Below are 14,090 nucleotides of genomic sequence, written 5' to 3'. Positions count from 1 at the left end.
TTAATTTAGATTAGGGGTGGGAGATTGCAACCTTCACGTGGTCCGCCCGGTTTCGACGAATGCCATCAACCAGGCGGCACAATCAAACAAGTGCAAATAGAACAAGTTGTCCTACAACTTTAGGCTGTGCATGCCATACGCAAGAAGAAGTTTAGTTTAGTTTAGTTTAGAGATACAGCCTGTTTGCTTCCGTGTCCATGCCGACCAGCGATCCCCACTATCGCGGATCAACACTATCCTACACCCACTAGGGACAATTTTAACATTTACCAAGCCAAATAACCTACAAACCTGTACGTCTTTGGAGTGTGGGAGGAAACAGAAGATCTCGGAGAAAACCCATGCAGGTCACGGGGAGACCCCGTACAGACAGCACCCATAGTCAGGATCGAAACCTGGGTCTCCTGCGATGCATTCGCTGTAAGGCAGCAACTATGCCGCTGTGCCACCGTGGCCGGCCATAAGTAGCTGCTGTTGAGCTTGTATCTTTGTGTGTGTATGAATACCCCAAGACTCATGCACAGGGAGATTGGCCACCTACAGTTTGGCTGATGGCATTGCCCATGGGAACTTATACTCATGCAAAATACAGAGTAATATGTGTCTGGAACGTGCTGCCAGGGGTGGTGACGGAGACAGGTCAGATAGAGACATTCAGGAGGATTTAGATAAGCACATGACTTGCAGGAAATGGAGATATATGGATCACTCGGTGGCAGAGGAGATTACCATCATGTTCGGCACAAACATCATGGGCGGAGAGGTCTGTCCTGTGTTGTACTGCTTTGTGTTCTAAACTTTTACAGTTAAGATTCAGGTGACTTTGCAGCTTTCAAGACTGCATGAAATTATGAAAATATCCCAAAATGTTGTGCTGTGTCATGGTTTATTTACCAATACCAGATATTCCTGGACTAACAATTCCAGTAAAATAACACAAACATATTTTAATCCATGTGGTCATATGAATCAATCATGCACTACTTTTTTTTACAATCAAAGAGCATGATTCTTTACTTACCTGCTTTTCCTTGCATACTGCTGTAATTTTCAGGCAGGAATGGTTTATGAAACTTTAATTCCCATGCATCCAAGCAAATTACTCAATTTTGCAGCAAACATCATTCCAATGGAAATGCAGCTGAACCGACACAGGCTTTCTCAGGATATCCTTTCAGACCTAGAGTACAGAACTAATGGAACTATTTTAGAAGTCGTGCAGTACACACCATGGCAATTGTCACCAACAGGAAAATACCACACAGCATCACGATGGGTATTGCCAGATTTCAAAATGGTTAAAGGATAATTAAATACGCAGATAAATAAAGTAAATAAATGCCAATCACTATTTTTTATAGAAAATTGGACAGTTGTGGAATTCAGTTTGCAAGGCTACAGTAAAAAAATCTCATGCAATGAATTGGAAATGCTAATTCAGTCACAGCAAGTGAATCATACAGCAACGTTAAAAATGATATCTACTTGCTCATGCTATGCAATGCCATTCACAAGCTTGCACATATATTTATCTACCTAAATTCTTATTGTTCCCCGCAAAAAAGTCTGAATTTCTTTCAAAGCAAGGCATAAAATGTTTATTATTTCAATGCTTTGAGTTACCCAATGTATGCCAGTAAATGTTTATACAAAATGGAAAAAATGGCTGTTATGCCAGACAAAATACAGTACAGCAACCGCATGAAATTCTACCAACAGACACAAATTTAGAACATTACGCAATGGAGGTTTTGCAAAAAAGTTTCTATATTACACAATCTTTATTACAAAACTTTTACGTTTCCCTTCCTAACCCTAAAAGAAGTTTCAACTGAAGCACTTATAATCACGTATTGATTTAACAGATATCCAAATCTGGAGCATTCAGTTTGTACAATAACATTACAAACAATAAAACTCAACTCTGGTTCTCTTTCTAATCAGTTTCTCACGTGCCAAATTCTCAAATCAGATGTCTGATGCAATTTCCATTGATGTTTTACCAGAAGCAGACTGTTGAAGAGATACAATTGATATTTGATATCTGCCACCCTTCCCAAATGAATGGAGAGCCGAGATTTCACTTTGAGATAATACAACATGATAAGATGTTGCATCAATGCAACCTAAGATCCCTTTTTCAATGTTTTTAAATCTATTCAAAAATGTTCATCAAATGAAATCTGTACCAGTTGACACAGTTATGTTAAAGATACTTTTCATGCAAGTGATCTTTATCTTTAAAAGATAAGAAAAACATATATACTGAAAAATTACTGAATTTGCTTGTAACATATTACAAATTACTTTCACATTGGAGTTATATGACCTTTTTCAAGGTTCGCTTGACCTTGCAAAAACCCTGAACACCCCTGGAATCTAAAGCATGGTTGTCTTCACAAAAAAACATCTAAACCCTGAAAAACACATGTTTTTTGACCAAGATTAAAAAATGATATTACATAAAATAAAACCCATCAATGAATGAGTTGCAGACTAATTTCATTTCAGAGTTTGGTTGATGTATTCAAAATTAATTAGCATATCGTCTTTTTGCTCATTCTCAGTATACCTGTGAATTAATACGCTGAAATGCAAGTGGGCCTGTGTCAACAATTTCCCACTGTTTTCTGGTGATAATATCAACCACTGCAATGTGAAAGAATGATAAGGGCAAGCCAACAATTTCCCAGAAAGGAAGTGTAAAGTCCCAACTGCCAGTGATCGCAAAGCTGTTCCCATTTACCTCCCCAGTAGGGTTAGAAGTGGGACAGATTCTGCTCTATTAACTGCAGTAGGTGAATGAATTAGAGAACTTCTTGAAGAGCAAGAGAATAATTAAAAATCGATTATATGAATAAATGGACATCTTTATTTACTATTCTGTAAAACTGAGCTTGTACAGTTTTCCTTCAGCTAAAGAATTTAGCTCAACAATTTTACCTCAAATATTAATGATGAAACGCATTGCTCTTTTTGTATAAAGAATGGCGTAGGAATTTATAAACAAGTGATGAAAAAATGGTGTGCATTATGATAAGGTACTGCTCAGAGATTGCAAGTATTTCTCAAATTATGGCATTTATAAATTATAATGAAGGACCACTCTATTGAAAATTTGTATAAAGTTCACAGATCTGAACATGGAAAGGGAAGCTGCTGACAATATTTGCTTCCATTTTGTCTCTGTTTTGTGACTTCTATTCCAATCCCTTAATATTATTAAGTATTCAGCTGTGCAAAACAAAAAAATGTATAGTGTCAAATTCCAACATGACAGTTAAAACATTTCTATATAGAAAACACTTATTAATTTTGTTTTGTTTTGGCTATTCATTCAAATAGAATGGAGCTGCCACATAAATGGAAACTAAATGATTATTTGAAACACTATACGTAAACAATAAAAAAGTATATAGTTTACCCAATTTGTTGTATTTCCCTTGGTGGGTTTTTATTATGACAAAATCATAAATCTTTGCAGTCATGTACTTGCCTTATTTTAAATACAATGAATGCACAATATTAGGCTGTAAACAAATTAAAACAGCCAGGTATTTACAAATTCTCCTGATTAGACATGTGATTATCCGAACAGCACAACAATAAAATAATTGTTAGAAAACAGTGAGAGCACCTATTGAAAAGAAAAAAACCCTCCATAATAGTCAATGTTTTTTAAAGCAACAACATGACAATAGTTTGAATGTTATCAGATATTAAAGCACACAAAATACAGTGCAAAGCTCCGTAAAATGCATTATAAACAACCCTATCAAGCATATCCGATAAAAGTCTTTATTTCTGTACTTAAGACAAAGTCTCAAAAATGAGTAGAGAAAGTTGCATCTGTTCCATGATTTTGCTGCTTTCATTTGTTACCAATTATTACCACTAGGTGATGTAGATTTAGACACAGCATAACAGAAACCATTCTGTACTGTTCTCAAAAGTCACATTCAGTAACAAGTCATTTAAACACAAATATTCTAATACCATGAGGCATTATTCCAAAACTACGGTTTCTGTTCATGTTCTTCACTTATTGATGTTACCTGTATAGTGGCATGTCCTTCTCCTGATGTGGTTTCAATGGTGCCTGAAGGCACAGCCAAATATGTGCTTCCAACAGATGTCATTTGGTTGGCATTATGAAGTGTAGCATTGAGACCAGGAACTGTAGTGAACAGCTGGATTGGACTGACAACTTTCAACACTGTGTTCCCATCCTGAATAGCAGCCGTACTTAGCACTGCCAAATTAGACGCATCAGGATGGATTTCAACTGCGTTGTGTATTCCAGGACTTGATGCCAGAAGACTGTACCCTCCAATCAACGGTGAAGATGTGGCACTAAATGCTGTGTGGGGTTGGAGTTTTCCAATTCCTGAGATTGGAATAGTGGATAACGTTGCCAGTTTTCCTATGTTTGCAAGCTGAGATATAGGCACTCCAGAAGCCAGTGTAATCTGGCCTGATGGTGATGTAACCAAGTGGGCTGCCATAGTTGCTGGTCCTGATGTTGCCCTTGTAAGGCGAGGCCGTTTCGAAGGAGGAGCTGCTACAATTGGCGTTAAGGTCATGAGGACATTATTCAGGTGCTGGGATTTGTACTTCAGTTCTTTGGCCCGTTTACGATGCTCATCACATTGTTGTTCCAAAGCTAAAACAAATGCAAGACAAAGTGCATTCAGCGATATTTAAAGCTTTTTTTCATTTTGGACAAAAATAAATGTATGTTAATCTTAATCTCTGAGAACTATATTCTGCACCCTGTATCTTTCTCTTCGCACTGTCTATTGTAATTGAGTTTGGCTTGATTGTATTCACATATATATATATATATATATATCTCATTTGATTGGACAGCATGTTCACTGTACCACCGTTAACATGACTTATAAACCTAAACAGTGCGGAGTACAATAGGTGATTAGAATTGCATAGAATATACATCCCAGAACAGGCTATTTAGCCCAACTGGTTCATTCCAAATGACTTCATAGAATTAACCCTCTCCATCATATCCCTCATCTTCTTTCTCTTTTCTAACAGGGAGGAGTTGGAATAGCAATGTTAGACATGAGAAAGTGATATTGCACCGAATGAGCCCACCTGAGTATAGAAGTTGGGAGGTCATATTACAGATGTATGAGACATTGGGGAGGCCTCATTTAGAGTATTGTGTTCAGTTATAGGAAAGATGTTGCCAAGCTGGAAAGAGTGCAAAGAAGATTTACGAGGATGTGGCCAGGACTCGAGGGCCTGAACTATAGGGAGAGGTTGAGCAGGCTAGGACATTATTCCTTGGAGAGGAGGGGGACAATGGGTGATTGTATAGGTGTACAAAATAATGAGGAATAGATCAGGTAAATGCATAAGTCTTTTGTTCAGAGTAGGGGAATCGACAGAGGACATATGTTTAAGGTGAGAGGGAAAGATTTAATAGGAACCCGAGGACTCACTTTTTTACACAAGGGGTGGTGGGTGTATGGAACGGGCTGCCAGTGGAGGTTATTGAGGAAGGTACTATGGAATAAATTTGAAGCACCGCACAGAGATAACAAAACCAAAACTATAATGAAGCAGCTTCGAAGAAGAAGATACAAGAGTTTCATTTAAGATAAATATGTGAGGTCAAGAATATTGGATAAGGGACGTCAGTGGAGTCAAAGGAAACGTGTGAAAAATATGTACTTTTGAACAACTAAAATGAACAGGATTTTTAGGGCCTTACTGAAGGTTACAGAGAACATTAAGATGTAATAATTCAGACTTTTACATCTCTGCAACAGGAGAAAGAGTTGTTATAATATGAGATCTAATAGAAGGGATGTGATTACTCTCTGAGTATGGGGAAACTGCAATAAAACACAATCTAGGCTTCATCGCTGAAGTATTTTTCCCCGGATATAATTCTGTTTTAAAGCTATGTTTGGTATTTACAATTAATGAACAAAACATATTGTTATTAGAGAGAAGCACTTCAAATTTAGTTCTGCTGAAACTATTAGTAAATAATGTAGTTTAATGTGCATTTGCTGGGCTGAGCTATGAAAATCTTTATTTATGTATTTATGTAACTGTGTGTACAGATATGAAGTAGCTGTTTTTATTGAAAGTCACACTGTCAATTATTAGCAGGATGACCTTTCACAATACATGACTGCAATGTCATGACAGGCATGGTCACAGTAATTTAAGTAAAATGAGAAGAGGAAAAAACATGAATATCTTGCTTAATCTTAGATGTACCGCCTTTAAAGACCCATTGAGTTACTCCAGCACTTTGCGTCTTTGTTTGAAAACTAGCATCTGCAGTTTCCTGTTTCTACAAACAGGAGGATTATTTTCCCATTAAAAAATAAATTTTAATGTGATCATTTTTTTAAAAACATTTAGTTTTACTTCTCTGAATGTTTGAAATTAAAAAAGATTACTAAAATGCCTCATAACGTTCATAGCTATCAAAGCTCTGCTCCAAACTCTGCAAGTGTTTCAGATCATTTCACGCCAGCTGCCAACTGGATTTAGCCGCTGAATTCAAGGGTGCAGAGGGCTAATGAGACAGATCTTCAGTATTTGGCCTAGAGAATCCCAGACATGTAGAGATCATGAGCAACAATTCTGGCAATCTGCCCCCACATCAATGTGCCCACTGCTAAAATAATAAACAAACCCTGGTACTGAGGTACAATGGTCATCCCAGGGAGGTCAAGGTTTTTAGTTTAATTTAGTTTAGAGGTACAGTGCAGAAACAGACCCTTCGGCCCACAGAGTCCTTGCCGACCAGCAATCCCCGTACAATGCTAGGGACAATTTACAATCTTTACCGAACCCAATTAACCTACAAACCTGTAGCTCTTTGGAGTGTGGGAGGAAATTGGAGCACACAAGGAAAACCCATGAGGTTAAGAGGAGAAGGTACAAAATCCAGGCAGACAGCACCTCTTAGGCAGGATCGAACCCGGGTCTCTGGCGCTGTAAGTCAGCAAATCTACCACCGCGCCATTGTTTTTCTAAAGGTTCTGCGGAAAATTGCTTGTATTTATTCATGTAAGTACGAGCAAGCATTTCCCAATGAGGATGTTCTCTCCTCATCCAACACATAATTCTCCGACATTTCCACCACCTTCAAGGCAATTGCACCACCAGTCACATCTTCCCATACCCACCCTTTTCTGCCTACAGCAGAAGCATCTCCACCTGCAACTGGTTCGTACTTCCCTTACCACCCAAACCAACCCCTCCTCAGGTACTTTCCCCAGCAACCGCAGGGGTTGTTACACCTGTCCCGATCTCTCCTCCCTCACCAGCATCCAGGGACCCCAGGAGTTCTTCCAGGTGAGACAGAAGTTCAAGTGCACCTCCGCTATCCTCATCTACTGTATCCAGTGTTCCCGGTGTGACCTCCTTTACATCAGCTCGACCAAGCTTCGACTCTGTGACCGTTTCGTCAAACACTTATGCTTGGTCTGCCCGGTACCTGAACTTCCAGTTGCTAACCATTTTAACTCCTCTTCCCATACGGACCTGTCTGTCCTGGGCCTCCTTCATTGCCAGAGTGAAGCCACAGGCAAACTGGTGGAACAGCACCTCAAATTCCATTTGGGTAGCTTGCAAACTAACGGTATGAACATTGAATTCTGCAATTTTAGGTAATTAACCTAAAAAAAACACTTTTTGTTGTTTATATAGACACACACCCATTTCTTCCCTCCCCCTTCTCTTCCATTTATATTTCTTCCTCTGGCTTCACAATTCGCACGTCTTCTATCCTTATCTCATACCTTTTGTCTTTTCATCTCTAGTCTTTGTCCAGCCATCTGCCTATCAAAACCCCCCTCACCTATATCCACCTGTTGCTCGCCAGACTTTGTCCTGCCCCTCTCTTCCAGCTTTCTCCCCCCCCCCCCCCACCCCACTTGCACACCCCTCCTTCCCCTTCATAATCATCAGTCTGAAGAAGGGGCCCAACCCGGAATGTCACCTATCCATGTTCTCCAGAGATGCTGCCTGAGTTACTCTTTTTTTTGTAAACCGGCACTTGCTATTCCTTGTATCTCCAAAGTAAATAATATTGTTTTAATAATTAGTCTTTGTGGTAATGTTCTTAATTATTTCAATGAAATTTTAAATGTTAAGTGTTCATTTTATAAGCAAATTTGTGTTTTTTGGCTGTTTTTGAATGCTTCTGATTATCAGGGATTTTAAAATATCATGCACTATAAAACCTGACAGTTCTGACGGACATGAATGTTCAGGACACAACTTTCCCTTGTGTCTACGGTCTCCTCAGCAATTACATGTGCATGGCTTGCTCCAGCCAGCCCACATGACCAGATATATCAAGCCAGGCACTCGACCCATTTCAATCAGAGACAATAGGGCTTCACTCAGCAAGTTCGTGTTGGCAAACACACACAAGGTAAGCACATAACAATTGGTTACTTCAGTGGTAAATGTGGGCACCAAACAAGAATCAGCAAAATCTAGGCCACAAAAAAATTCACTCACAACACTCTAAAGGTGAAATATGTTGGGGTAGAAATATTGCAGAAAAAAGTGCATACCGTGGTATATATAGATGTGTAAACTATATACACTCAATTGTCCGTGCCACTCCATTGAAAGACTAATGCCCCAATGCAGTATTAAGTGGATGATGATGTGAACGGCAGAGTGGAAGGCAGACATTGCTGAAAGGGGAGTAATAATAAAAGCACCTCAAAAATTGCAGTGATTGGCACAAGAGAAGATTTCATCTTTGTTGTATTTCTTTGTCTATCAATAACATGTAATAGGGACAATATTGAAGTAGAATTAAACTTATTAAAACAGTGCTGGATTAACTCAGCGGGTCAGGCAGCATTTGTGGAGGGGACGAATAGGCAACATTTTGGGTCAGGATCTTTCTTTAGACTGAAAATTGGACTGAGTGAATTGACTCCAAAGAAGGGTCTCGACTCGAAGCATCACCTGGCCATTTCCTCCACAGATGCGACCTGAGCCACCGAGTTACTCCAGCACTTTGTGTTATATGCAAGATTCCAGCATCTGTAGTTCCTCGTGTCTCCAATAGAATTAAACTGACCTGCTAAATCACGCGTATACTGCTCTCGGGAACGATCCATTTGACTTTTATGGCTCGCCAACACTTTTTTAACAAGGTCCAACAGACCAAAACTTTGCACAATATTATTAAGTATGATTGCATCTGAAAAATAATTAACAATACACTAGTTAGTAAATATAGTCCACAAAATATACATTTGAGACAATAAAAATGCTTCTCAATAGCAAGTGAAACAAATATGGCAATCTACAAACATTACAATTTGCTTGGTATATATAAATTTAATTGGAAAATTGTGGAAATCATTAGTTTTCTTTTTTATAAAGTCCACTTATATTTACAGCCTCTATTGAATGAATTATTGGTAAACATGGAAATAACAGCAGGACAACATAAATCAGTGAAGATCCTGCAAGTTTATACTCCATTCTTTCTCAAAATAATGTAGTCCTTCATTGCTGAAATCAAAACCACTCCCAGTCATTAAGTTGCTATTCAGTCAAACATGACATGATTCCTCTTTGGACTACCCTTAACTTTTGTTATTCATCTTTATATAATTTTCCACGAGGCAGGAAAGTTGCCGTTTCTGCATTTGTTTCTTCTACGTTAATCATTGTTTATCCGCTGTTACACCTACCAATCAAGCACTTCAATTTATCTTAGGCTGTTCACTCTTCATACCTTTAGATTTAGATTTAGGACCCTATTTTCAGATTCAACCACATGGACTCTCTGGGCTACAGAAGACCTGCCTTGCAGAAATCCAACATAAAAAATTACCTGAGAAAATGCATAAAATAATTTTTCAACATAGTAATAATAATGCATTTGGTATCATTAACAACTGGATACAGAATATATTCCATCAGTTTAACCATGGGTAGGGTAAATATTCCATGAAATAAAAGTATTATATGAAGTGTATGATAGGGATAGCTATAGAAAACAAATATTTCTGACATGGAATAAAAATAATTGGCTTATGGATAGTTCTATACCAAGGCCATTGATGATTGTGAGATCAATGATAAGTTTGCTGATATTCTTGGACATAATGATACTAAGGAGGTGTTGGGGCTCCTGAAGAACATTAAGGCGTCTTGTTCCCCAGGGCCTGATGGGATATACCCAAGGTTGTTGAGAGAGGCGAGAGAGGAGATGGTTGGGGTCTTGACAGAGATCTTTGTATCCTGTTTAGCCAAAGGCAAAGTCCCAGAGGACTGGAGAATGGACAGTGTTGTTCGTCAATTTAAGAAGGGCAATAGAGTCAAACCATGAATTTCTAAACTAGCGAGTCTTATATTAATGGTAGAGAAATGACTGGAGATAGTTCTTATGGATACGATCTATTTGTATCTGGACAATCATAGGGGTTTGTCATGTCTTGCAAACTTAAGTTTTTTTGAGAAGATGATAAAGATGATTGATGAGGGTTGCGTAGTCGATGTTGTATACATGCACTTTAGTAAAGCTTTCGACAAGGTCCACATAGTAGGTTGATACAGAAGGTTAAGGCAAATGGAATCCATGGAGATTTGGTGTATTGGATTCAAAATTGGTCCAGTCACCAAATTCATTCAATGCAGAATTCAATAGATTTCTGGGTAATACGGGAATCAAAGGATATGGGGATAAATGTAAAAGAAAAGTACTAAGGTAGAAAATCAGCCCAGATGAATGACAGAGCCACCTTCGTGAGCCAAATGGTCTCCTCTGGTTCTTAGTTCTTATGTTCTTATTTAATAATTGAATTATCAATTTTTTATTTAAGACTAATTTGCACCTGTATGAGAATGTGGCCTCTAATGTGCAAGACACTTTCTCAATGCATTTTTAAGTATAAAAAATAAATGTTGAACATTTACTATTATTAGGGGATTTTAACTACATTCAATGTTGATTTATTTTAAAGGGGAATAAAATAAATATCAGATGATGTACATTACACAAAATTAATTCCATATCTTGTTAAAATCATCATGGAAGGTTTATTCTTATAAAGGTGGCATGGTTCTCAGTATCAGCAACATATCAGCGTACATCAATCTCTCCTTGCTAATTAGCTAAATTGCTAAAGAACTAAGTGTAAAATTCTTCCTTTAGTTCTGCACCAGTAACATCAAAATGAGTGTTGGTTGTGCAGGGTGTAACAAATAGCCCTCAGGAAAGAATTCCTACTTATAATGCCAGTGAAACAGGCATTCATTCACAATGTCATTCTAACTCCCTTGATTAAATTCACTGAAGCCAAATTCGCAAGATTTTTTGGACTATTTCTAGATCGATTTGAACATTTATTAATATCTCTTTCCACCTCTCCTTTCTGCTTACAGATGCCCTCTTCAAATCCAGCCCTAATATTTCTTTACATGGCTCAATGTATAACTTACAATAACAATCCTGTACCCCCTTGGGTTCTCTTATACTCTTAACAAATGTGATTGATGTCCATTCCACTACATACTCGTTTCAAACTTGGGTGTACTCTGCCAATTCCATTGTATTATTGTAGCATGCACTCATTCTTTGCCAATGTTCCCTAGTGTCAGAACTTGTCTATATTAAATTTCACATATTTGTTCCAGACACTTATTTAACCTTAATCAGCTCATGATACATCTTCTAAACTGTTTTTCTGTTTAAATTCTATATCTAAAAACTTCGTATTTATAGATCTAATTCAATAAGAAACAGAAACATCAGATCTCCACAAGTACCTCAATTAACTAATATAAACTCTTTAGAATGTCTGACTAATTCTGAAGGGCCATACAACAAAACAACCAGTGCTTTCAATGCCACTGGGGAACACTAAAGGGCCTGTCCCACTTAGGTGACTTTTTAGGCGAGTGCAGAAGACTCTGCGCTCGCCTCATGATCGCCACATGTTCGCTGGTGGTCTCTGGTGTGACTCCTTCATGGTCGCGAGGAGTTCCCGCAGTCTGGTAACTCGTCGTGGCCTCAGTATGGTCGCCGCAAATATTTCTCAAAAGCAAACTATACACAAATTATATATAAAAATTATAAAAGCTATGTTGAAAACATGCAGACTCACCTCCAACTTGAAGAGGAGGCTGATGCAGTCTTTGTTGAAGGCCTTTCAGAGTACCTTGCATCTCTTGCTGAAACTCCTGCATAACATCTTCAAGCAAACCTGCTTCTTTCAAGCCACGCCAAAATGTGAACGTGTCATCTTTGGTATGGCAGAAAGTAAATTTAATAATAACAGGAATAAATAAATTTAGGGAACCGAACCATGTCCATCACAATCAAATACAGAAAACGCAGAATGTTGAGGTTAATCATTCATTTCGGTCCTATCTGTTGCTTGTGATTACTCCCCCACTAATACAATTGCCTGCAACGATGATCAAAAATGGGACAAATGTCAATTAGTTTTGTTTGATGGCACTCAGCCCCAAGTTTAATTTGGAAGAGACTGTGCACATTTTGACAATGGAGGCAGGTGGATCATTCATGAAGAAGAGACAATATAAGTCAGGATGTTTCAGGATAAGTCAGGAAGACAATGTATGCCAGGATGTTTAGTTGCTAAAAACTCTGAAACAGGCAGGCAAAAGGGCATAATAAAATTACAAAAAAGGCACGTAAAATGGCATGTATTTCCATCACCAAAATATGGTTAAAAATGATAATGTAAAGGTATTCTACATTAAATGACCAAACTTGCCTGGTTGCACATAATTACTAGCATTTTTTTCAAATTATTTGATGTTAAACTATATTGTCTGTCAGACAGAATATGCTTCAGTTGTGAAAAACTTCTTTCTACCTCAGCTGAGGTCACTGGTGCATACCCTAAACAAGCTACCGACTATATTCATGCAGATATCTTGTGCATTACAACTATCTTTAAGAACTTTAGCTATGTTTTGTATTTCTTCAAAATCTTTGTTTTTGAATTTTACAGGAATTTTACAGATATCGTCAGTTACTTTGTTGAAAACCTGCAAGTCATTCACTAATGTTTTGCCATGTTTCTCAAGGGAAATGATAGTTTGTGGGATATTTGCAAAATTGGAAGTGATAAACACAAGATCGCAGTGGAGGGACATTTTCTGCATAACTTCACTGACAATCCTGACTGCAGCAGATTCTTCTTCTTCAAAACAGTTGATGATTTATTTTATCTTTTCAAAATACAATACAATACAATACAATTTATTTGTTATCATTTGAACCCAGAGAGTTTCCAATGTCAAGGACAGTGCTTTGAGGAAGATTTCCTTGACATTGGAAACTAGGCGATCGACATTTGGAAAAAAGCTATGTATGTGCTTGACAATTCTATGAAGTCCTTGAGCTGAGCATGTCAAATGCAACATTTTGGGGAATAAAACTTTAAATGCACGAGCAGCTTTTTTCATGTACGGTGCTGCATCAGTCACAAACAGAAGAATATTCTTGTGTTTTATACCTTCTGGCCAAAGTACAGCAAGTGAAGATGTAAACAACAGAGCAATAGTTGAGCTGTATGACTTCTCCAATACTTCCGATGTCAACAAATACTCCTTTGATGGTTGACCTGCCTCCAGTGTACCGATGACCACATTGGCAACATATCTCCCCACAGCATCAGTTGTCTCGTCTACTGAGATCCATATTTTGTTGTATGCAACTTCATCTCTAATTTTCTGCACAACAATGTTGAAGTTGCTGTCAACATACATTTTTCTGTAATGATGACTCTTGTGTATTTCTCTAAAAAACCTTTGAGAGATTTGTTTTCCAATTTCCACAGTGGAATTCCAACATCAATGAATGCCTTGCACAGATCACTCGAAAACTCAGATTTGCGACTGGAGCCAGCAGTAAATGTAGTGAGGAGACAAGCTTGGGTATTTCGCTTGGGTAGTCTACACCCCAGTGGTATCAACATTGACCTCTAATTTTAGATAGCCCTTGTCTTCTTCCTCCTCCCCCTCACCTTTCCCAGCTCTCCTTCTAGTCCTACTGTCTCCGCCTCTTCCTTTCTTTTTCCCGTCCCCCC

At 38.1% G+C, this 14,090-nt stretch overlaps 1 protein-coding gene across 6 annotated transcripts in view; it reads right to left on the bottom strand.

The window, feature by feature from the left end:
- Positions 1–3,428: 3,428 nt before the first annotated feature.
- The window catches only part of gmeb2 (glucocorticoid modulatory element binding protein 2), a 31,518-nt gene continuing 20,856 nt past the window's right edge, over positions 3,429–14,090 (bottom strand). For 4 of the 6 annotated variants that reach the window (XM_033041501.1, XM_033041502.1, XM_033041504.1 and 1 more), the window contains 4 exons: positions 12,135–12,272; positions 9,095–9,217; positions 8,574–8,699; positions 3,429–4,663 (listed from right to left, as the gene is read on the bottom strand). In XM_033041501.1, the coding sequence (XP_032897392.1) occupies positions 4,017–4,663; positions 8,574–8,699; positions 9,095–9,217; positions 12,135–12,272 (1,034 nt within the window). In that variant the 3' untranslated portion in view covers positions 3,429–4,016. The remainder of the gene's footprint in view (positions 4,664–8,573; positions 8,700–9,094; positions 9,218–12,134; positions 12,273–14,090) is intronic. The other 2 variants (XM_033041503.1, XM_033041506.1) reach the window with 1 other exon arrangement.

Source organism: Amblyraja radiata, chromosome 23 (genome assembly GCF_010909765.2).
Source record: "Amblyraja radiata isolate CabotCenter1 chromosome 23, sAmbRad1.1.pri, whole genome shotgun sequence".
Lineage (NCBI taxonomy): Eukaryota > Metazoa > Chordata > Chondrichthyes > Rajiformes > Rajidae > Amblyraja > Amblyraja radiata.
The sequence above is the reverse complement of the archived record's forward strand: the minus strand, read 5'-3'. Positions and strand labels throughout refer to the sequence as shown.